At 37.2% G+C, this 27580-nt stretch overlaps 1 protein-coding gene across 1 annotated transcript in view; it reads right to left on the reverse strand.

Annotated features, from left to right (window-relative positions):
* Positions 1-27580, reverse strand: part of NEGR1 (neuronal growth regulator 1) — a 378159-nt gene that overhangs the window by 71208 nt on the left and 279371 nt on the right. Inside the window, exons 5-6 of the mRNA XM_075287254.1 lie at positions 4766-4886; positions 4311-4462 (exon numbers count right to left, since the gene is read on the reverse strand). Coding sequence (XP_075143355.1) covers positions 4311-4462; positions 4766-4886 — 273 coding nt within the window. The remainder of the gene's footprint in view (positions 1-4310; positions 4463-4765; positions 4887-27580) is intronic.

A 27580-nucleotide genomic window follows, 5' to 3' on the forward strand; every position in this document is an offset into this window, starting at 1 on the left:
GGTAGGAGAAGAGTATCCGTTCTTAAGACCATTCCTACGTGTTATTCAGAAACAAAAAACACTTTAATGATAGGATCCCTTTAATAAAACTGAAGCTGTATAGAGCTTCTTTTTTGTGGGGTAAGTTGTATTTTTTATTTGTACCATTTTATGGATTGTCTAATATTATTATTATTATCTAATTATTATTATTATTATTATTATTATTATTATTATTATTCTGAGACACTTTTCCGTCCATCTGTCCAGGTCATGTGTTCGGCTCCAATGACATCATCACATTACAAGCTTAGTTTCCCACCTTCTATAAGTAAACCAAGTACAATAGGCGCCCAAGGTAGGGGGTGTAGAAGCAGAAGACAATCCAGAAGACTTATATCCGGGATGTCACTAAGTAACATGATAAATTATTGACGTCCTATCCGCATGTAATATCTGCTCCTCCACACTTGACCTTAATCATAAAATTACCGCCATCTGAGTCAATAGATATTAGCTACAAGGTTAAATGCATTACACGCACTGGGTGGGAGTCGTATGATAATGGTAGTTACGTGATAATAATCTCTCTCCCCGCGCCTGAGCTTCACTGTAAATGGTGTTATTGGAGAGCGGCAGGTGGTAAGATGACGCTTCCCGAATTATACAGTAGGAGCTGCCATGATCTTAATGTGGGGGAGAACAATTTAATGTGGTGCGGCGTGTGTTAAGCTTCTCACCCATTACAGGGGATGACAGTATAATGTTCCCATCCATATGGCTCTAGGATAACATTTGTTATAAGAAACCGTTATGTGTAGTTAGTCGATAATTTAATATCATTACCGGAGAGATGTTACTACTGTATGTGGAATTCAATTTACAGGAAAAAGCAGCGTAAATATACTGTATAGGTTACACATAAATCATATCCTATGGGCTTGGAGGACACACAATATCCTCTTCTTAATACACCGATGTAGTAGAGCTGATATTGTCATTTAAAGGGGACCCTTCACCACCTCCACCATCTCCAAATGTATGGATCATTAAATAGCCCCCGCTCCACTGATTCCGGCACAGTTGGAATTTTTTCTCTAGCCCCTACCATTCCTGAGCAATCCACCTTGTTAGTTTTAGCACCCAATATGCTAATTTGGCACTCTACTGTCAAGTGGGCGGTCAGTACAGTAGAGATGCAAATTAGCATATTGGGTGCTAAAACTAACAGGGTGGTTTTCTCAGGAATGGTAGGGGCTAGAGAAAAAATACCAACTGTGCCGGAATCAGTGGAGCGGGGGCTATTGAAGGATGTGAGGATCTGGAGTTGTTGGAAGTGGTGAAAGGTCGTCTTTAAAGGGGGCTAGAAGGAGAAGACAAAAATGAGCACTGATGTGACTACTGGGGAGCGGCAATGTCATGGTCATCTTTTATTAAGACTGGTCTGTATGTCAGATCAAATACCCGGCTGGGGTAAGAGGCGCCTGAGAGCCGCCAACCTCTTAATAATTTGGGTGTACTCCCAAACTAGAACTAAAAACTGAAACATAGATTTCGGATATGACTTATGCCAGCTTTCTGGAATTTGATCGGCCGAGGTGTCCCTTCTCCAGCTCACCCCGCGTTCTTAAAAAGTGGCGACAAGAGCACAGAAGGGACAAACTGGCAAAACTTTAATTCCAGAAAAGCCTTTGCCCAAAGATCCACTACATTCCCACCCCCAACCCCCCGAGTGGTTCATGAATTCCACCCATCGTGTAGACATTGCAGACACCCAAAACGTCCTACAAAACCTCTCTACCCCTACTGTTTTGCCTAAATTCTCCCTAATGCAAGACAAAGCGTCAAGTGGTTGTCAGAAATTCTCAGAATGAAGTCGGATGACTGTGATGGGTCCACGGTAAGTTCCACCATTCCAATATAGGATCCTCCGAGTCCGCCATATTGGGACCCTATTGCCGGGCTATCGAGCACTTTTATCAATCATCCGGAAAATATTTTTATACTCTAAATGATAGAATTTTTGAATTTTTAGCCCAACGGGTCATCTGTACCGTAATATTTTTTGGGAATCAAGAAGCTCAATAGTCACAAGTTAGGACCAACCCTAAGACACCATAAGAACTGCCCGGGATATCACATTGTCCTTTATCTATAGAAAACTTTTCGCTCTCAGCAGTGAAGGGGTTAACTCCGGGATGATGATTCCTCGTCAGAAAATGCGAAAAGGATTTGAGAGTTTTTTTTCCCTTGAGCGGAGTCTCAATATCACACATAAAAGTCACAGTGTAAAGGCTAATTCCATGAATGGAGATTAGCCGAAATAGCAATTAGTATGCAAGACTGATATGAAAGACAAACATAGAGAGCGGCGCGCTCCATCCATCAAGGGTTATTTGCATGTGCAAATGTCAAAATATCACCTCGCCGCGACCTTACTGGCAGTCTGTGTATCGGGGTATCATGGGACGGGTCGGTCACATGGCACGGGCCAAAGATATTTACAGCAGAGAGGAGAGACATTGGATATCGAACCCAAATGTGTGATATACTGTAAGTCACTCTGTGCTAAGATGGACAATGGTCGGATATTGTATTGTACATTGTGCCCCCTAGTGGTCGTTCTGTCTGTCCCTATGGAAGGTTGAGGACTGAGTAGATCCTTATACATATCAATTCTGAAAATCCAGGTTGGGGTCTTCTATGTCATAGCTTGATGGAAATTATTTAAAAAGTGGCAATACCAAACATGGCGGCCATACAAATTATAGGAGATAGATAGATAGATAGATAGATAGATAGATAGATAGATAGGAGATAAATAGATAGATAGATAGATAGATAGATAGATAAGAGATAGAGAGATAGATAGATAGATAGATAGATAGATAGATAGGAGATAGATAATAGATAGATAGATAGATAGATAGATAGATAGATAGATAGATGATAGATAGATAGATAGATAGATAGATAGATAGATAGATAGATAGGAGATAGATAGATAGATAGATAGATAGATAGATAGATAGGAGATAGATAGATAGATAGATAGATAGGAGATAGATAGATAGATAGATAGATAGATAGATAGATAGATAGATAGGAGATAGATAGATAGATAGGAGATAGATAGATAGATAGATAGGAGATAGATAGATAGATAGATAGATAGATAGATAGGAGATAAATAGATAGATAGATAGATAGATAGATAGATAAGAGATAGAGAGATAGATAGATAGATAGATAGATAGATAGATAGATAGGAGATAGATAATAGATAGATAGATAGATAGATAGATAGATGATAGATAGATAGATAGATAGATAGATAGATAGGAGATAGATAGATAGATAGATAGATAGATAGGAGATAGATAGATAGATAGATAGATAGATAGGAGATAGATAGATAGATAGATAGATAGATAGATAGATAGGAGATAGATAGATAGATAGATAGATAGATAGATAGATAGATAGATAGAAGATAGATAGATAGATAGATAGATAGGAGATGATAGATAGATAGATAGATAGATAAGAGATAGAGAGATAGATAGATAGATAGATAGATAGATAGGAGATAGATAGATAGATAGATAGATAGATAGATAGGAGATAGATAATAGATAGATAGATAGATAGATAGATAGATAGATGATAGATAGATAGATAGATAGATAGCTAGATAGATAGATAGATAGATAGATAGATAGATAGATAGATAGGAGATAGATAGATAGATAGATAGATAGATAGATAGATAGGAGATAGATAGATAGATAGATAGATAGATAGATAGATAGGAGATAGATAGATAGATAGATAGATAGATAGATAGATAGATAGGAGATAGATAGATAGATGATAGATAGATAGATAGATAGATAGATAGATAGATAGATAGATAGATAGGAGATAGATAGATAGATAGATAGATAGATAGATAGATAGGAGATAGATAGATAGATAGATAGATAGATAGATAGATAGGAGATAGATAGATAGATAGATAGATAGATAGATAGGAGATAGATAGATAGATAGATAGATAGATAGATAGATAGATAGGAGATAGATAGATAGATAGATAGATAGGAGATAGATAGATAGATAGATAGATAGATAGATAGATAGGAGATAGATAGAATTTATTAAATGTGTAAATGATAAGCCAATGACATACACGTCTCCCCTTCCCCTATAGTAATTCCTGCAGTGTGATAGTGCTCAGACTTGGGATAGATCTGTATACCGCCCCCTATCTGTAGTATCTGTGAGCCGGCGCGGACTGTTCCATAGGGTTGATGTGAGGTGTGACTTACGGTTCAGGGGCAGGCTGGCGTTACTCGTTCCCAGCTTGTTTATGGCTACACATGTGTAATTGCCGAAGTGCTCTTCTGTTACATTAGAGACGTGGAGGATCGATCTGGTGTTGTAATTCTTTATGAGGATGCCTCTCTGTCCATTTGTGAGCCTAGAAGAAGAGATGGAGCAGACTTTAGTACCGCAGCCGGCGCACTACAATAACCAATCAGATTGCTGCTGCGGGAGTCGCTATAAGTGAATTCAGGTCAATGTGATATCTCATGTCCATTATTATACCGCCCAGTTACACATAATAGGGCACCCATAGAAATCGCCATATTCAGCAGTGTATCCTGTCCAGTATGATAGAGATCCCTGCACAATATGGCGTCCTACGAGGGCGCTCTATGGTCCCACCCCTGCCTTGAAGTTGCAAACAGCTCATATATAGTAATATAACATTAACCCTTACTTCTTATCTCCTTTGTACCACTCAAATGACGGGGTCGGGACAGACGCAGTTTCACATCGGATTAGTCCTGTTTTTCCAAGGGAAACCCCAGATGGCGTGATTTCAAGAATTGTCGGTGCAACTGCAAAAAAAAAATTAAAAAATCCATGTAAAAATCAGCAGTAAAGGATAAAAACAAACAACTGGAATAATAGACTTCAATATTCACTGTATTTTATATGGAGTCCTGGGTGCTACACAGAGATCGGCGTCACTTCTATAGGCGCTGCCCCCAGGAGAGTTACAATCTAAACTCCATTAACCTGTCAGTATGTGAGGAAATAAATGTAAACACTGGCGTCACTACAGGTGATACAATAATTGCAAGAATTCACTGGTTACCTGTAATTTTTTTTGCCCCATTAGAAACATTGACGTATCATTTTACCCCAATGGTCGCAACACCAAGAGCTGCCATGTAGCAGTGATCTTATATATACACAAAGAATCCGGTAGCCATCTGTTACTTTGTATCTTCTGACACATATAATATACTAAACTATATACTCAAATATCACATACAGTACATGTATACCGACTATTACCAATGACCCCTGTACGTCCCACGTTGCAGCCACTTGGTGCCCCTTTGTAGTAATAAAGTACAAGACCATCTGCTAGTTCATAAGCCGCAGTGTTGTCAGCAGAGATGGCACAGCCAAGCTGGCACTTTATATATCTGCAAACACGATCAACAAAATCATCGAAGTGCCAGAGCCGGCTACAGATGGAGGATAGGAGATATATAGACTCCCTAGCACTGTATTCAGTGGCTTAGCTATAGGGGGCAGTGATGAGCCAAGCACCAGATCTTCTATATTATGTTCCTCATCCTGTACATCTGTACTATGTTCCCCATCTCCTCATACTTCCATACTGTACAGTACATAATGTTTCCATTCTATATTTAACATGCTTTATACCCTTGTTCTCTATGGTTACAATATTTCCTGGGGTGTAGCTATAGGGCATGTAATGGCTGCATGTAATACTGGACTCTTGACCCTGACGGGGCCCCAAAGGTCCCTCTGATACATTAAAGGTACCACTATTTTAAATGGCACAAGGTAGGTCGGGGTCTCATTACAAAATCTGACTTAAAGCCCTGGAGCTTCAGGTTACTCCTCTAAGTCTCCATATTATGGTTACAATGTTCCCATACTATACTCATCATACGTGTATACTTAGGTCTTCCATTGTTACAATGTTTACATACTATAATCAAAGTATTGCCATACTAAGGTCATCCATAGTTACAATGTTGCCATGCTATTTTTATAATGTTTCCATGCTATACTCATCATACTTCTATATTAAGGTCACCCATAGTTACAATGTTGCCATGCTATACTCCTGCTACTATACTAAGGTCATCCATGGTTACAATGTTTCTGTACTATAATCATTGTACTTCCATATTAATGGTTACAATGTTTCCATGCTATACTCCTCATACTTCCACTCTAAGGTCACCCATGGTTACAATGTTTCCATACTATGGTTACAATGTTTCCACGCTCTACTCCTCATACTTCCATACTAAGGTCACCCATGGTTACAATGTTTCCATACTATGGTTACAATGTTTCCACGCTATACTCCTCATACTTCCATACTAAGGTCACCCATGGTTACAATGTTTCCATACTATGGTTACAATGTTTCCACGCTATACTCCTCATACTTCCATACTAAGGTCACCCATGGTTACAATGTTTCCATGCTCTACTCCTCATACTTCCACTCTAAGGTCACCCACCGTTACAATGTTTCCATGCTATACTGCTCATACTTCCACTCTAAGGTCACCCATGGTTACAATGTTTCCATACTATGGTTACAATGTTTCCACGCTCTACTCCTCATACTTCCATACTAAGGTCACCCATGGTTACAATGTTTCCATACTATGGTTACAATGTTTCCACGCTCTACTCCTCATACTTCCATACTAAGGTCACCCATGGTTACAATGTTTCCATACTATGGTTACAATGTTTCCATGCTATACTCCTCATACTTCCATACTAAGGTCACCCATGGTTACAATGTTTCCATGCTCTACTCCTCATACTTCCACTCTAAGGTCACCCACCGTTACAATGTTTCCATGCTATACTGCTCATACTTCCACTCTAAGGTCACCCATGGTTACAATGTTTCCATACTATGGTTACAATGTTTCCATGCTCTACTCCTCATACTTCCACTCTAAGGTCACCCATGGTTACAATGTTTCCATTCTATGGTTATAATGTTTCCACGCTCTACTCCTCATACTTCCATACTAAGGTCACCCATGGTTACAATGTTTCCATACTATGGTTACAATGTTTCCACGCTCTACTCCTCATACTTCCACTCTAAGGTCACCCACCGTTACAATGTTTCCATACGATTGTCACATTAGTATCAGTGAATAACGAGCCATCCCTGACAAGCCTCCACTGCTGGGAATCCCGCTTCCCATCCATCCCCCCGCTGCTGATCGGGGGCCGTTGGGTTAATCTCATGGCACGCTCTGCATATAATTCCTAAATGTCAGGGAGGTTCTGCTAGGTGCGGTGGCATTCACACGCTTACAGAGGGGAGGCTGAATAATCGGCAGGAATAGGTTCTTGTCTTTTCTCTTTGTAATGAGCTGAGGGACTTTTGTGCCTATTAGTTATGTTGCCCTAATTACTCATTATAATTCTAATGTGCATTTTATATTTAATTACAATGCTTATAAAGCCCGGCCATGGACAGTAAATTATTATAACTAGCGAGTGCGGAATGAATAGAAGCTGAATTTATTAACTTTACACCCGGCTTCCATAGGAGGAACTTTCCAATTTACCTTTGTTGATTATCTGCATAATATGATTAAACAAACTTTCTTTAATGTAATTAATTTGGCGTTCGGATGTATTAAGCCCAGGTAATTCTAACAGTCTCTTACAGGACCAAGAGCAATTCTTATTACAGGCTTAAACGGTTGTGTCTGGGCGATTATCTCTTACTTAGGACGGCTCGCCGTGGAGAACAAGTCTATTTCTATAGGGAGACTATCAGCAAGCAGGTCGGAGTGGGTTCTAATAAACAATGGGAGAGATATAAACTGCAACAAAGAAGAAGAGTATATAAGAGAGGGCTGAAGACTAAGGCCTGGTTCACGTCTGTGTTTGGTATTCCGTTGGAGACCTTGAATGGAATACCAAACGCATTGACAAGCGGTGAGCAATGAACGCACATGGACCCATAGACTATAATGGGGTCCATGTGCTTTCAATGCAGGAGAGAAAAGTACTTCATGAACTACTTTCCTGTCCGCATGACTCCTGCGGACACCGCACGGAAAACACACAGACCCCATTATAGTCTATGGGGTCCATGTGCTTTCATAAGTTCACTGCTTTTGGTATTCCATTCTGGAGATCCCAAAGTGGACTTCCCGAACAGAATCCGTATACAGATGTGAACCAGGCCTAACACCAAACCAGACCTGAAAAATAAGATCCAACCCAAAACCAGACCCCAAAATGAATTCCGATCCCCGACTAGACCCCCAGACTAAAGCAGGTCCCAGATCAGACCACTTAGTAGATCAGAAACAACAGACTAGACTCCAGACCTAAAAAATGAGATCAGACCCCTAAATAAATTCAGACCCAATATCTGTAGGTGGTCCTTGGTGGTTCCAGGAGATGGACCTCCACCCATGATCTAGTCTATGGAATCAAAGACCCAAAAGACTTGAGGAATGTCATGATTTGTCACAACACAAAATCCAAAAAATGACCTTCAAACTTCATCCAATCTCGTGTCTCCTCTTATTGGGTCGAAGGAACTTTTGGGCCCCCATCCAAAGCCTCAGCACCCCATATGCGGCCACGTCCCTCTGCCTCCAGCTCCCATCTATATTCTAATCTTCAGTAAAGATGAAATTTTACTGCCCCTGGAATTGAAAGCTGAACTTTGCCAAGTACCTGGGGAGTTTGGGTGTAATGACATTATAAAGAGCCGCCCCCATGATTGTCCCTTAATGCATGTCAAGCAAGCACTGATGCCACGTTCTCTGATTTAATGCCAAAGGGCAGTATCATTGTCCTCTGTCACCGCGTGGACAGCCGACTAATCCATTAGCTTTTCTAAATGGCAAAAAATAATTATATTCTGCAATCAAGTATGATTAAAGCAACGGCCCGGCTCATTTGGAAATATTTAGCTGGATTATGTTTCTGAATTCTCAGCTGTAAAAAAAAGTAAATTAAAGTACAAATGACCTTATAAAAGCTGAAGGCGAATCAAAGGATAGATCGTGTGTGCACTGGGATTGTGGGGAGCAAACATTGGGATTGCGTCCGCACCGTCTGTTATATAGTGACGTTGTCCATAATAGTATCAAAGGTGTTACCTGGCCTAAGGTTATGTTTTTATTTGCAACTGATTCTTTTTGTTGCACCAATCAATGTGGAATTAAAAACAAAGTAACTTTTTAAAAGGTTCCAAATAAAAATCTCCTACTGTTTTGTCTATACAGCTCCTGGGCAGGCCGAGGTGTCTCCATGATAACAGACTACAATACAAAATTTGTGTAGTCTGATCATGTAGTCGCACCTCGAGTCTTGCTAACATATATTTGGTAACCATCTAGTGTGCATGGATTAAAGTGCTGATCTCCAGCTCCAAACTGAAGTGCAAAGTCCAAGGGATCCATCATTCTTCATTCCAGAGTGGTGAGGACTTTACCAATTGGGTACCCAGATCAAGGCCCCCCCCATCATGGACATGGATAGTACTGGACTAAGGATATAGTCAGGACAGATCTAAGCAATAGTAAAACAGGCCACACGGATGGCTACCCAGGGACTAGGTTACAGGAGCAGGTCCTATGTAAAGGTCCTGGAGGGTGATGACACCTCTGACACAAGCCCCAATCCTGTAATTGTAAAAAAACATGGGAAAAAGAGCCTCAAGTCAGCGACAGGGCATCAACATTGACTGGTTGGGTTGGCAATGGGCACTATGGTGGAATGAGTACTAAACTGATACATGGCAATCCTTCAGATCAATATTAGTCACATGATAAATAATAATAAATAATAATAATAATAATAATAATAATAATAACAAATAATAATAATGGGCAGTAGAACACAGTGGTAAGGAGGAGGAGGGCTTGTGATGAAGGACATTTGGGGCATTTTTTTTTTTTTTATTTATTTTTTGTGGTTAAAAGGACAATAGTGCTGATACAAGATACCGAACTATCAGCTGTGAGCAGGAGATCTCACTACCTACCAAGAACTACCACATGTTATAATAGCTGACTATGTCCCCCACCTCTGCAAAAAGTTCTGCTTGTTATATCTACATGCTGTGACCCCCCTCCTCGTGTCCTACAACCAAGTCGGCTGTATTATTATTATTATTATTATTATTAACATCAATCCGCACAGAGAACTAAATGATCCTGCAGTGTGTGTTTCTTTCTTTTTAGTTGCTATGATTCCTAGGATTTCTCTGCCATGAGCTTCTATGTGTTTCTCTCTTGTTATATACTACTGTACCATCTATGAAACTGTATCACTGAAATTTCCCCATTGTGGGATTATTAAAGGAATATCTATCTATCTACCTATTTATCTATATAATAATAATAATAATAATAATAATAATAATAATAATAATAATAATAATAATAATAATAAATAATAATAATAATAATAATAATAATAGTAATAAAAAATAATCGTCCCTTAGCATTAAAATATTGTAATGAAAAGTTGATGCAAAAAGAAAGAAAAAGTTGGGACAAGTGGGAGGCAGAGAAGGCACCAATATGGTGGACCGGGGTGTTGGCACAATTGTATTCTTTAAAGCTTTTAGATTTTGCACCAGAGAAATGGGATCCCTACTGCGGCCCCTCTATTAGGTTATTTCAATAGGACATCCTTTTAAGAACATATTTTAAAGGGGTTTTCCAGGAGTTACATATCGATGACCCTTCCTTAGTATAACATCAATATCTGATTGGTAGGGGTCCAAAAACGGGCCTCACAGACCATGATCATTTGTCACATGACAAGTGTATCGGGGTGAGCTGCAATACCACGCACCGCCTCTAGGTAATCAAGAGGTCACAGTGATCACCTGTATCCTGGGTATCAGACCCCCCCAAGGAATGGTCACCCCTTTAAAAGGTGATATCAAATTTTTTAAAAAATTGCTAATTTATTATTTTTTCTTCCTGTAATTTTGTAACTTTTTGAAAATTCCATCCTACATAGCTAACCCCTAAAGATCACGGCCACATTGCCAACACCTCGGCTCCGCTTCTGCATGCTAAAGACCCCCACCCTATCAATCCCCCCCCCCCGATCCTGTAAAATAATCGTCCACATCTTCATCCTCCTGGTCACGACAGAACAAATACTTTTGACCATAAAGGGCGTAATAGTGTAAAATTTAAGTAAACGGCTCAGGACCAGCGGGAATACAAGGAGATATAAAACAGAAGGATTGTGCAGGACTATAACAATGATTTAAAGCGTGTACGATACAAGGCGTTCTTAATCTTATGTGGTCTGAATTTCCCACTGGTGCACCTAATGGATTCTCTTACAAGAAGCCATAAAAAATTGCCATGAAACTTTCATGCAAACCTGATGTTTCCTGAATGCCAAAATTGCTCTGTATTTGAGTTTGAAGAACGCGGCTTAAAATATCCAAGTAATTACTAATTTACTACCATAAATCCATAACAGATAATAAAATGTTTATTTGCCTATAAAAAATAAATGACACAGAAAAAAAGGGGACAAACTCATAAGCGATACATTGTAATTACGCGTCTTAGTTATAGCGCAAGTATTCAATAGAACGGAGAGGGAAATGGCGGCAATAAAATGATAATTTTCACGTAATCATTACTTATAAATCCATTTACGGGCGGGGGTGGAATAGACGAGGGCCGATGTGCGCCGGGCTGGGAAGAGGGATGCAGAAACTTTTACTTGCTATGAAATAGACCCCGGTAAACCATTTGACCATGACGTGAGAAGACATCAAGGCAGCGATACTATTGCATTGTGTTACCCTGATTAGGATACCGTAGTGTCACACTGGGAAGCTTTTGGACCCAACATAGAAGATCATCTTGTGGACCATCCACCATCTACATGATTCTTGCACTGTAATGTGGTTTTACACATAAGACAGACCAATAAGATATCATGGGGGAGATTGATCAATCCCTCTATGACATGGAGGAAACAGGCACAGAGATAACAAATGTGGCCACGACCCTATAGTTCCTTGCTTGCCTCATTGTGCGAGTGTGAGCAAATTGAGGGGGTCAAGGAATTGGCCCAAAAAATTCATTATAACTCACGCCAGGTTTCTAGTGTCAGTTATAATGAAAGTCTACACCAGTTCCTAGCCGGTGCAAATTTCCATTCAGCGCTTGGACAAGTGGCTGATTTATGAAGAGGAGACTCCTTGTTTTGGGATCACCCTGCGATAGTATAAAAGTTAGGACCTAGACGATATATGTCATACTAGGTTCACATATAAACTGGACTCTCATTTGGATCCGCCATTGGGTGTCCATTGGGTACGCAATGGACACCCAATGGCGGATCCGAATGACAGAGAGTGACAGAGAGTCCAGTGTACTTTCAGTCCCGTGCAGGACATTTCTTGCTTTTAGGCGGATCCTGCGATGGAATCACCAACAGAAACTCCAGCGCAGATCTGAACTTTTCTTTATTGGTAAATGATGTCCTTATTAGTCATCCCATATGGTAAAAAAATAAAATACCGTAAAAAAATAAAATACAAATAAAAACAAAAAATGACCAATATATTTAGTATATTTTGTGCATCATGTCCACAGCCCACCTCCTAGTGCAGACGCGGTTGTGTCTATAGGAGGCTTTGCAGATTCTGTGTCTATACCGTCAGTCCTCCGCATGGCTGCAGAACGCCAGCGCCTCATTGTTCTAGTCATTAATTACAGAGATTTGCAGAGTTAGCTCCTACTTATAGTAATTCAAGGGCAATAGAACTCAAATCAATCAATTACTGGCTAAGGGAAAACCATCAAGTCTAATATATCACGCTGTGTGCTGTAAGTCCTGTAGGTCTAAAATTATATCTGCATTATCTTTGTGTGACAGGGAGAACTCTGCTCTAAGCTCCGGCTTTCATTGCCAGTGGTCTCCGCAGTAAATTAAACACTCTATTCTGAGGAACGTAAGGAAAGTTGTAGACGGGAACTTATAATGGTAACGGTTATTACAAGGGAAGAACCAGATCACAGAATAGACTAATATACATCAGCAGGAAATAATCACATTCATTCCACCTTCTTCTTTTACTTTTATTGCCAATTGTCTTTATTTAAATACATTTTACTGACTGTACAATATATCAAATCATCCAAAAATATAGAATCTAAGATTTTATTAGGGTAATGCGATGTTGACATAGCCTTGTAAAGAAAATCATAACTAATATTATAATACTATATCCTATGTACAAGAATATAACTACTATAATACTGCTCCTATATACAAGAATATAACCACTATAATACTACTCCTATGTACAAGAATATAACTATTATAATACTGCTCCTATGTACAAGAATATAACTACTATAATACTACTCCTATGTACAATAATATAACTACTATAATACTGCCCCTATGTACAAGAATATAACTACTATAATACTACTCCTATGTACAAGAATATAACTACTATAATACTACTCCTATGTACAAGAATATAACTACTATAATACTGCTCCTATGTACAAGAATATAACTACTATAATACTACCTCCTATGTACAAGTATATAACTACTATAATACTACTCCTATGTACAAGAATATAACTACTATAATACTACTCCTATGTACAAGAATATAACTACTATAATACTACTCCTATGTACAAGAATATAACTACTATAATACTGCTCCTATATACAAGAATATAACCACTATAATACTACTCCTATGTACAAGAATATAACTATTATAATACTGCTCCTATGTACAAGAATATAACTACTATAATACTGCTCCTATGTACAATAATATAACTACTATAATACTACTCCTATGTACAAGAATATAACTACTATAATACTACTCCTATGTACAAGAATATAACTACTATAATACTGCTCCTATGTACAAGAATATAACTACTATAATACTACCTCCTATGTACAAGTATATAACTACTATAATACTACTCCTATGTACAAGAATATAACTACTATAATACTACTCCTATGTACAAGAATATAACTACTATAATACTGCTCCTATGTACAAGAATATAACTACTATAATACTGCCTCCTATGTATAAGAATATAACTACTATAATACTACTCCTATGTATAAGAATATAACTACTATAATACTACTCCTATGTACAAGAATATAACTAATATAATACTACCTCCTATGTACAAGAATATAACTACTATAATACTACTCCTATGTATAGGAATATAACTACTATAATACTACTCCTATGTACAAGAATATAACTACTATAATACTGCCCCCTATGTACAAGAATATAACTACTATAATACTGCTCCTATGTACAAGAATATAACTACTATAATACTACTCCTATATACAAGAATATAACTACTATAATACTACTCCTATGTACAAGAATATAACTACTATAATACTACTCCTATGTATAAGAATATAACTACTATAATACTACTCCTATGTACAAGAATATAACTAATATAATACTACCTCCTATGTACAAGAATATAACTACTATAATACTACTCCTATGTATAAGAATATAACTACTATAATACTACTCCTATGTACAAGAATATAACTACTATAATACTGCCCCCTATGTACAAGAATATAACTACTATAATACTGCTCCTATGTACAAGAATATAACTACTATAATATTGCCTCCTATGTATAAGAATATAACTACTATAATACTACTCCTATGAACAAGAATATAACTACTATAATACTACATCTATGTACAAGAATATAACTACTATAATACTACTCCTATGTACAAGAATATAACTAATATAATACTACCTCCTATGTACAAGAATATAACTACTATAATACTGCTCCTATGTACAAGAATATAACTACTATAATACTACTCCTATATACAAGAATATAACTACTATAATACTACTCCTATGTACAAGAATATAACTACTATAATACTACTCCTATGTACAAGAATATAACTATTATAATACTACTCCTATGTACAAGAATATAACTACTATAATACTACTCCTATGTATAGGAATATAACTACTATAATACTACTCCTATGCACAAGAATATAACTACTATAATACTGCTCCTATGTACAAGAATATAACTACTATAATACTACCTCCTATGTACAAGAATATAACTACTATAATACTGCTCCTATGTACAAGAATATAACTACTATAATACTGCTCCTATGTACAAGAATATAACTACTATAATACTACCTCCTATGTACAAGAATATAACTACTATAATACTACTCCTATGTATAGGAATATAACTACTATAATACTACATCTATGTACAAGAATATAACTACTATAATACTGCTCCTATGTATAGGAATATAACTACTATAATACTGCTCCTATGTACAAGAATATAACTACTATAATACTACTCCTATGAACAAGAATATAACTACTATAATACTACATCTATGTACAAGAATATAACTACTATAATACTGCTCCTATGTACAAGAATATAACTACTATAATACTACTCCTATGTACAAGAATATAACTACTATAATACTGCTCCTATGTACAAGAATATAACTACTATAATACTGCCTCCTATGTATAAGAATATAACTACTATAATACTACTCCTATATACAAGAATATAACTACTATAATACTACTCCTATGTACAAGAATATAACTACTATAATACTGCTCCTATGTACAAGAATATAACTACTATAATACTGCCTCCTATGTATAAGAATATAACTACTATAATACTACTCCTATATACAAGAATATAACTACTATAATACTACTCCTATGAACAAGAATATAACTACTATAATACTACTCCTATATACAAGAATATAACTACTATAATACTACTCCTATGTACAAGAATATAACTACTATAATACTACTCCTATGTATAAGAATATAACTACTATAATACTACTCCTATGTACAAGAATATAACTAATATAATACTACCTCCTATGTACAAGAATATAACTACTATAATACTACTCCTATGTATAGGAATATAACTACTATAATACTACTCCTATGTACAAGAATATAACTACTATAATATTGCCTCCTATGTATAAGAATATAACTACTATAATACTACTCCTATGAACAAGAATATAACTACTATAATACTACATCTATGTACAAGAATATAACTACTATAATACTACTCCTATGTACAAGAATATAACTAATATAATACTACCTCCTATGTACAAGAATATAACTACTATAATACTACTCCTATGTACAAGAATATAACTATTATAATACTACTCCTATGTACAAGAATATAACTACTATAATACTACTCCTATGTATAGGAATATAACTACTATAATACTACTCCTATGCACAAGAATATAACTACTATAATACTGCTCCTATGTACAAGAATATAACTACTATAATACTACCTCCTATGTACAAGAATATAACTACTGTAATACTGCTCCTATGTATAGGAATATAACTACTATAATACTGCTCCTATGTACAAGAATATAACTACTATAATACTACCTCCTATGTACAAGAATATAACTATTATAATACTGCTCCTATGTACAAGAATATAACTACTATAATACTACTCCTATGTACAAGAATATAACTACTATAATACTACCTCCTATGTACAAGAATATAACTACTATAATACTGCTCCTATGTACAAGAATATAACTACTATAATACTACCTCCTATGTACAAGAATATAACTACTATAATACTACTCCTATGTATAGGAATATAACTACTATAATACTACATCTATGTACAAGAATATAACTACTATAATACTGCTCCTATGTATAGGAATATAACTACTATAATACTGCTCCTATGTACAAGAATATAACTACTATAATACTACTCCTATGAACAAGAATATAACTACTATAATACTACATCTATGTACAAGAATATAACTACTATAATACTGCTCCTATGTACAAGAATATAACTACTATAATACTACTCCTATGTACAAGAATATAACTACTATAATACTGCTCCTATGTACAAGAATATAACTACTATAATACTGCCTCCTATGTATAAGAATATAACTACTATAATACTACTCCTATATACAAGAATATAACTACTATAATACTACTCCTATGTACAAGAATATAACTACTATAATACTGCCTCCTATGTATAAGAATATAACTACTATAATACTACTCCTATATACAAGAATATAACTACTATAATACTACTCCTATGAACAAGAATATAACTACTATAATACTACTCCTATATACAAGAATATAACTACTATAATACTACTCCTATGTACAAGAATATAACTACTATAATACTACTCCTATGTATAAGAATATAACTACTATAATACTACTCCTATGTACAAGAATATAACTAATATAATACTACCTCCTATGTACAAGAATATAACTACTATAATACTACTCCTATGTATAGGAATATAACTACTATAATACTACTCCTATGTACAAGAATATAACTACTATAATATTGCCTCCTATGTATAAGAATATAACTACTATAATACTACTCCTATGAACAAGAATATAACTACTATAATACTACATCTATGTACAAGAATATAACTACTATAATACTACTCCTATGTACAAGAATATAACTAATATAATACTACCTCCTATGTACAAGAATATAACTACTATAATACTGCTCCTATGTACAAGAATATAACTACTATAATACTACTCCTATATACAAGAATATAACTACTATAATACTACTCCTATGTACAAGAATATAACTACTATAATACTTCTCCTATGTACAAGAATATAACTATTATAATACTACTCCTATGTACAAGAATATAACTAATATAATACTACCTCCTATGTACAAGAATATAACTACTATAATACTACTCCTATGTATAGGAATATAACTACTATAATACTACTCCTATGCACAAGAATATAACTACTATAATACTGCTCCTATGTACAAGAATATAACTACTATAATACTACCTCCTATGTACAAGAATATAACTACTATAATACTACTCCTATGAACAATAATATAACTACTATAATACTACATCTATGTACAAGAATATAACTACTATAATACTGCTCCTGTGTACAAGAATATAACTACTATAATACTGCTCCTATGTACAAGAATATAACTACTATAATACTACCTCCTATGTACAAGAATATAACTACTATAATACTACATCTATGTACAAGAATATAACTACTATAATACTGCTCCTATGTATAGGAATATAACTACTATAATACTGCTCCTATGTACAAGAATATAACTACTATAATACTACTCCTATGAACAAGAATATAACTACTATAATACTACATCTATGTACAAGAATATAACTACTATAATACTGCTCCTATGTACAAGAATAAAACTACTATAATACTACTCCTATGTACAAGAATATAACTACTATAATACTGCTCCTATGTACAAGAATATAACTACTATAATACTACCTCCTATGTACAAGAATATAACTACTATAATACTACTCCTATGTACAAGAATATAACTACTATAATACTGCTCCTATGTACAAGAATATAACTACTATAATACTACATCTATGTACAAGAATATAACTACTATAATACTGCTCCTATGTACAAGAATATAACTACTATAATACTACTCCTATGTACAAGAATATAACTACTATAATACTACCTCCTATGTACAAGAATATAACTACTATAATACTACTCCTATGTACAGGAATATAACTACTATTTTACTGCTCCTATGTACAAGAATATAACTACTATAATACTACTCCTATGTACAAGAATATAACTACTATAATACTACTCCTATGTACAAGAATATAACTACTATAATACTACTCCTATGTACAAGAATATAACTACTATAATACTACCTCCTATGTACAAGAATATAACTACTATAATACTACTCCTATGTACAGGAATATAACTACTATAATACTACTCCTATGTACAAGAATATAACTACTATAATACTACTCCTATGTACAAGAATATAACTACTATAATACTGCTCCTATGTACAAGAATATAACTACTATAATACTACCTCCTATGTACAAGAATATAAGTACTATAATACTGCCTCCTATGTACAAGAATATAACTACTATAATACTACCTCCTATGTACAAGAATATAACTACTATAATACTACCTCCTATGTACAAGAATATAACTACTATAATACTGCTCCTATGTACAAAAATATAACTACTATAATACTACTCCTATGTACAAGAATATAACTACTATAATACTGCTCCTATGTACAAGAATATAACTACTATAATACTACTCCTATGTACAAGAATATAACTACTATAATACTGCTCCTATGTACAAGAATATAACTACTATAATACTACTCCTATGTACAAGAATATAACTACTATAATACTGCTCCTATGTACAAGAATATAACTACTATAATACTACCTCCTATGTACAAGAATATAACTACTATAATACTACTCCTATGTACAAGAATATAACTACTATAATACTGCTCCTATGTACAAGAATATAACTACTATAATACTACCTCCTATGTACAAGAATATAAGTACTATAATACTGCCTCCTATGTACAAGAATATAACTACTATAATACTACCTCCTATGTACAAGAATATAACTACTATAATACTACCTCCTATGTACAAGAATATAACTACTATAATACTGCTCCTATGTACAAAAATATAACTACTATAATACTACTCCTATGTACAAGAATATAACTACTATAATACTGCTCCTATGTACAAGAATATAACTACTATAATACTACTCCTATGTACAAGACTATAACTACTATAATACTGCTCCTATGTACAAGAATATAACTACTACAATACTACTCCTATGTACAAGAATATAACTACTATAATACTGCTCCTATGTACAAGAATATAACTACTATAATACTACTCCTATGTACAAGAATATAACTACTATAATACTACCTCCTATGTACAAGAATATAACTACTATAATACTGCTCCTATGTACAAGAATATAACTACTATAATACTACCTCCTATGTACAAGAATATAACTACTATAATACTACTCCTATGTATAGGAATATAACTACTATAATACTACTCCTATGTACAAGAGTATAACTACTATAATACTACTCCTATGTACAAGAATATAACTACTATAATACTACTCCTATGTACAAGAATATAACTACTATAATACTGCTCCTATGTACAAGGATATACCTACTATAATACTACTCCTATGTACAAGAATATAACTACTATAATACTACTCCTATGTACAGGAATATAACTACTATAATACTACCTCCTATGTACAATATAACTAGTGATTATTTTTTCTAGGTGATGACTTTCTCCTGATGTAGAATTGTTGGTATAAATCCTTGATTCTCTCCAGAGCGACTACAACCTGAACTTGCCTTTCATCCGCTCACATATGATGAGGTTTGGTGCCGTCTGTTATCATTTTCCGGCGGGATTAATTTAAACATCAAAATCAAGCTGTTTCGGTTCAGCTTTGCAGCGTCAGTTCGGGGTTTGTGAGCATTTTTATGTGATTGTTGATGGGTTGCTGTTTCCAAAATCTGGGAGCTAAAAGTTTCCTTTGCCGCTATATCCATATTTTATTATGCACTGCGATAAAATGTGGCCTATAAAATGAAGAAGGTGGCAGGCGGATACAGCTTGTGCAGTGGGGAGGGAGGGAACAAGCGTTGGATCCGAGAACCCTAGTGCCATAGAAAGAGTTAATAAAATGTAGTCCATAAGCAATCCTGAATGTTTCCTATTGAAAAATACAAGTCATCGTGCAAAAAATGAGCCCTCATATGCAAAAAGTTGGGATATGACAAAGCAGAAACAAAGAAGCAACAGACAAGGTCACATCCTTAAAGTGGACACGGCCTCTTCTATGTAGATGGAGGGCGGTCCTGCTCCGAAAGCACAAATTTTCCTTTCATGATATTTTCTCGCTGTGACGCTCTAAACTATTTTCTGACAGATCAGAGAAAACTTTGGCTGTGAATAGATGCTGATTATCTAATTGCGAACAAAAGGGAAAAAAAAACGGTGCCATGACACTTTATTCCATCTGTAAGATGAAATGATGTCATCTTGTGTGAAGGAGGCGGAATCCGTGCAAGACGCTGAGATTACTTTGTATTTTTAGATCTATTTTGTCAACATGTTGCATGTACATTTATCGGATTCTATACCGTCTCTTAAAGGGCCACTCCGCAGGATAGGTCCTACGTCTCTCTAGCCATACAGCGATTGGGCGGAGAGGTGGATACTCCTATATGTATCTTGTATCATTCTCTTCTATGGGGGTTATGGACGCAGATGGGCATGGGTGGTGACCAGACAAGTAGAGGGGCCATTGTTTGCTAAGTAGGTATGGGTCCTGGAGGTGGGACCGTCATCTAGCACTGTGGATATGCCATATATGTCCATGTTGGGAATACCACTAAATTCGATGTAGTACAGTACTATATATAATGTTGCACCCTAGAAGACGGACCTAAAGGGTCCCAAAGGCACCTGTGTCCCATAAGAAGATATCTAGATTATAAATATCACATGGTGGGCGTTGCGCTTACAGAAGATTCAGAAGTCATGGCCATGACCAAGTGTATGGAGCTCTATTGGGTAAACAATAAGGGGCAAGAAGTACTGTGGTCTTTCCAGGAGTTGGACCCCCATCAATGTATAATTGATGACCTATCTTAATAAAAAGGCCATCAATATTGTAATGTCTTGAGGCTAGCAGTGTGGACATGGCACAGTGGAGGAGGCCAATGATGGAGGCTACTCACTCCTTGTCATGATGGCTTTGGCACCAATTCCTGATGGACCTCCAGGAGGTCATGAGGAAGGAGCCACACTTCACCCAAGGATGTTCAATCAAGTGATGTGCTACTTTTGACCACGTACACTTGAGAAAGGGGTCCCTATCCTGAAATGCGTTGTATTTGTTGTTGACGAATAAGAAGAATGACTTGATTGAACATCCTTGGGTGGAGCACGGTTCCTTCCTCGTGACCTCCTGGAGGTCCATCCTTGGTCTTTTTGGTTTATTCCTGAAACCTTATGGTGATTACAGATCTTGCGGCTTATACCATCCAGAGAGGAACTGTCTGCTAATCGGTGGTGACTTGTTTTCGGTTGTTGTGAATCTGGGGTTGAACCAATTTTGACTTTTCAGGATCGATTTTAAAATCCGATTTCGGATCATTTTTAATTCGAACCCGATCTCGATCCCAATGCAAGTCAATGGGATTTTTTTATTAATCGGAGATCGGATTTTAAAAGCAATCCTATTCACTATACAGCATGGAGTCTAACAATTGATCGCTTTAATTGTTAGAATCCACGCTGTGCAGTGAATCACTAAGTAGCCAGAGGATTTTTATTTAATCCTCTGGCTACTTAGTCCCCCCTGGTGTCCACTTACCTCCAGAGATGGCTGGTCCGGTGCCCGGTGTTCTTCTTCTTTGCCTCGATGCCGCTCCACACTGCACTTCTCCCTTCGCTGCCCCCTCCCTCCCAGGTTAGGAGAGTGTGGGCGGGTTAGGAGAGTGTGGGCGGGTACTGGGAGGGGAGAAGTCACATCTCCCCGCCCTGTACCCGCCCACACTCTCCTAATCCACAAGCCCCGCCTTCCTAGCTCTTTAAACACTAACCTGGGAGGCGGCGGCAGCGAGGCGAGAAGAGCAGCGTGGAGCGGCAGCGAGGCGAAGAAGAACACCAGCACCGGAGCAGCCATCTCTGGAGGTGAATAGCTACTAAAGATGTTAGCTAGTCTCCCATTAGAATGAATGGAGGAAGCCCGGCGCGCAGGGGGTTAAGGCTATGTGCCGGCTGCTTCCATTTATTCCTATGGAACCGCAGTGGATCCTTCACACTGAGTATACACTATATACTCAGTGTGAAGGCTAAACAAAGCATTGTAGGAAATACTACCGATCTCGATCCCACCTAAAAAGATCGTGTTCGGAATTCCGATTGCGATCGTGAAATTTTCTCGATCGCCAATCAGAATCCGATCTTTTCCGAACACGATCGCTCAAACCAAGTTGTGAATTATTCACAACCAACCAAAGTGAGCGTTCTATCTATTCTTACCGTCACATTGCTTTACGACGTTATTCCACTATATAGCGCTCGGTGCTGTTTTTGTTTTCTCTCGTTTGAGCTATCTTACAGGCCCTAGGATGGCACCGTGATGAGGAGGTAGTTAAAATTCCTACAAAAACATTGTCACACTTGCCTATAGGTATATGGGTACCCTACATAACCCATAGGGAACCCTCTACCACTGCTGGAAGAATCAGTCATGTTCTTTCCAGTCCGGTTCGGCCTCTTTAAGGCTTCTTGGTCTGTCATGGAGAAGCCTCCGAAAGGAAGAAATTTCTAAGTCCGAGAAAAGGGCCCGAAGCAACAACGGCTTCAGTTACACTTCTGCCGATACGTTTCTGGTTCCCTCGTCCTCGTAGGTCCATTACTTCTGGTTGAATGCAATTCTTTTCTGCTATTTCCCGGGAGCTTCCCTCTAGAGCCCGACCACTTGTTCCACAAGTCCTTTTAGATGAAATACTAATCCACATCGAATGTTTCCAATCCCTTAATGTATCTGTACATTTACAACATATCCCATCTCTGCTCTCCTCCGAGATATACATTAAGGTCATTTCGTTTTTCCTGATATGTTTTACGAGCTCCCGTCGACCCAGCAGTTTCTGAGCCGCTTTAATTTATTTATGTCCTCCTGGAGATCAGGGCTGTTGCTGCACTTTTAATTATCCCAACAGGCAGTATAGTTCTGTACCTGAGACCACGTACGCCGCAGACAAAGGACACGCCGGAGTCTATGCCGCCCTTTGATGTCTGCGTAGCTGGAGCGCTACCTGTTGTTGAAATTCCCCAAACATATTACATAACCAATCTCAGCGCTGCTTTACTTTTTACAGCAAACTCGTTCTGCACTAGGACAATGGAGAAGTGGAACTATACATTTAACTCCTCGATTACTGGAGGAGCTTAAAGGGGATGTCCAGGAATTTGTTACGTCATAAATATCAATCAATGGGAAGCCAATGTTGGCTGAGCTGAATTACCGTTGCCCGGCCATGATACAGGGTACGGAGCCAACTACTTCTATCCATTTGGGCACTGGAAGTGACCCCAGTACAGGGGCCACCTATCAGTCTCACCATGATCAGGTGTTTAGGATAATGATAGCCCATGAGAACCAAAATCCAGACAACCCCTTTAAGCCATCCAAAAGTCCAAATTCTGAAATGCGTTAGTCCAATTGCATAAATACCATAAAGGTAGTCATTAGAGATGAGCAAACACTATTTGGAACAGCCGTTCCGAATAGCACGCTCCCATAGAAATGAATAGAAATGGCCGGCACGCAGACTTTGCCGGCAGCCGGTCGCTTAACCCCCTGTGTGCCGGCTACGTCCATTCATTTCTATGGGAGCGTGCTATTCGGAACGGCTGTTCCGAATAGTATTCGCTCATCTGTAGTAGTCATGAGTTTGAGACACATGGGGAAAATATGCCTCAATTTAGTGGGTGACTGTAACCCAAACAATGTGGTCCCTCTGGCTGATAACTCAAAAATCATAGGAAACTTTTGCAAAACTGAACAAGGGCCCTATCCAAGAACTCCACCAAGTGTCTCCAAGATGACTACCTCTACACCCTTCCCATCTAGACTTTTCTACTTAGAAGGTACGGAAGGGGCCGTGCGTAAGACATGACTGCCCGGTCACATATCACAGTTTGGTTGGTCACATAGGTCTCCATAGGGGCAGCAGACCCAAAACTCGAGGAAACTTCCAATCAACACCAGTTTAGAGACTTGTGGCAATACCAAAACATAGAAAAGTATAGGCGACCTGTAATTTATTTTTGTACCCGTTTGTACCTTCTTAAGAAATAAATTGGCTATAAAAGGTCTTCTTAATTCAATGTTGTCAACTTTTTGTGGAAAAAATTTGGAAATATTTTTGAAAAATTCCCAATGTGGAAGATCTAAAAAAAAATAAAAAAAAGTCTAAAATGTGTCATTTTTGGCAAAGAACTAGCGGTGAGATCCTTGGTTAAGAAAAAGTCCAAGCGTAAAATATTCTGTGATGTAAAAAAAAAAAATTGTTATTACTCCAAGGAACTCTTGTCCTTCTTTGACACTCCTTAGATGCTTCAATCAGAATTGAGGACATCTTACCAAAGTATCCACCCAACTTCAGAATGGTCTACTGTACCCAAAGAAATCTACGGGCCATTAGTCTACTTTAAAAAAATTTCAAAAATATCGGGTCATGCCCCATTGGGAGAATACTGAACCATGTTGTCCGTGCATGGAACCTACAGCTTGACAGTAAAGAGTCGCCTCTCTAAGTCTCTATGTGCATGAGGGACAATGGGTAAAACGTTCTCTCAGATTTTTTGGTCATTAGGACATGTATCCAACTTTTTTATATTAAAGTGACTTCAGGCAAAGCAAACCTCGTGTGTACTAAGGAGTTAACAGATAAAAAACGGATATCAGAGCGAAATGTAACAAACTGTAATACAATGGTTAATAAATGCTGAAACGACGAAAAAGTTCCGACCCAGAATTCCCTGCGGCGTATTTTCTTTCTCATCACTAGTGTATAATTATTACTGTCAGGCGTCTTTCGTTACAGATTCGGCGCACCTGCTCTCTCAATTGTGTCTGTGCATTGTCAATTAATATATCTAACTGGAAATTCAAGTGGAAAATCAATATGCCGAGTGGAAACAGTCAGGGGATTTCTTTATCGCTTTAACCAGCGGAATATAGAAAACAATCAGGTACTTTGGACAATTCCGATGGCAAATTTAGAATTGGGATTTGAAGGGATGGCTTCTGTCTGGAGGAGATTGTCCATGTAATGACTCGGCGCATAGGGAAATGTGGCACCAATCGGATGGCAAATACGCCGTATGGCCAATGTGCCCCTGGTTAATGAAAGATTACCCCCCGATTAGTGGCTAAGGGTGCCGGAGATCCTTGGAGAACTGGATGGAAAAGAATTTGCAGTCCCGAAGGGTATTGATAACAACCGTACAAAATTAAAGACAGACATAAGCTCCTGACTATGACCACAGGGGAATATGAAATGATATGGCAGCCATTCAAATAAATAGATGTCAATGTAATACATGGATGGGCTGGGTTGTGTTAGTGATCCATTCTGACTATGCCAGGGAGGTCCAAAGCAATAAAGAAACCAAGATACAAATGTATATAAATGTATAAGGTGTTAATAGGTGATCCCTGGAGGGCCCCCACCCATCATGAGCAACAGAGGTTCTAGTACTCCCATGTAAATTAAATAATGGTCACATGTCCATGTTGCCACTCCATTCTATAGGAATGTCAGTGACGGCCAACTAAATCCCCGACGTAGACTTTTTGAAAAATCACAGAGCGTTGCTATATCATCCTATTGACAGATAATATATGACCAATAATACAGGCCAGTATATTCTCCTTTAGTCCGTCCAGCCTCTGCGATCCTCGGAGATGGATTGTACAAAAGATTGCTCTTTCTTCCGCAAACAGCGCCACATTTGCCCACAAGTTGCGTCTGGTATTGCAACTTGGCTGAGATGCCAGACACAACCTAAGAACAAGCATGGTACTGGCTGTGGAAGAAAGCTGTCTTATTTTTGGAATTGTGAACAATCCCTTTAAGATTCTTTTTATAGTAAAAAACGAAACCAGATTGGACGGGATAATGTTCTATACGATGGGCACGATCACATGTATAAACATAGTTGTGCAGGATAATAACATGGCGTTCTTGCTTACGAGATGACATACGGCTCAGCCTTGGACACCATCATCCTCTGACAAAGAGTGTTTTTGAGATGAATTGTACTTTAACCTCGAAAAAAAGGGAGACATTGACAGTTCACTCGTGAAAAGTCATTAAATACAGTTCCCGTGACTCTCGTCTTTTCTTCTATAGTCTGGTTGTGTCATCCTGACATGATAAATGACATCATAGGTGATGGACTCTGCACTAACAGAATAGATCACATTCAACTTTTTGTTCTTGCCCATCGGTAATCTGAGGTTTCAATGGCCAAATAACAGGACAAGAAACAAACACGTAGCAAGGCAACGGGAGGCGCAGGTCACCTGGTTATGAAGCGTAGACTACCTCCGAAAACTGAAAACGATTTGTCCAAATTTTGCTCATTTTCTAGTTTTGGTTTGGTCCAAAAATTTGGATTGGGATGAACTTGTTTACCACAAACCGGAGTGCTTTTATTATGCTCTGGGGTCTCTTCAAAGAGATGTCACGTGGGGTACACCAATGTCATGATCCTTTAATACAAGTAATACAAGTAGACCCCACATTGTGTGTGTGGTCA

Source organism: Leptodactylus fuscus, chromosome 9, assembly GCF_031893055.1.
Source record: "Leptodactylus fuscus isolate aLepFus1 chromosome 9, aLepFus1.hap2, whole genome shotgun sequence".
Lineage (NCBI taxonomy): Eukaryota > Metazoa > Chordata > Amphibia > Anura > Leptodactylidae > Leptodactylus > Leptodactylus fuscus.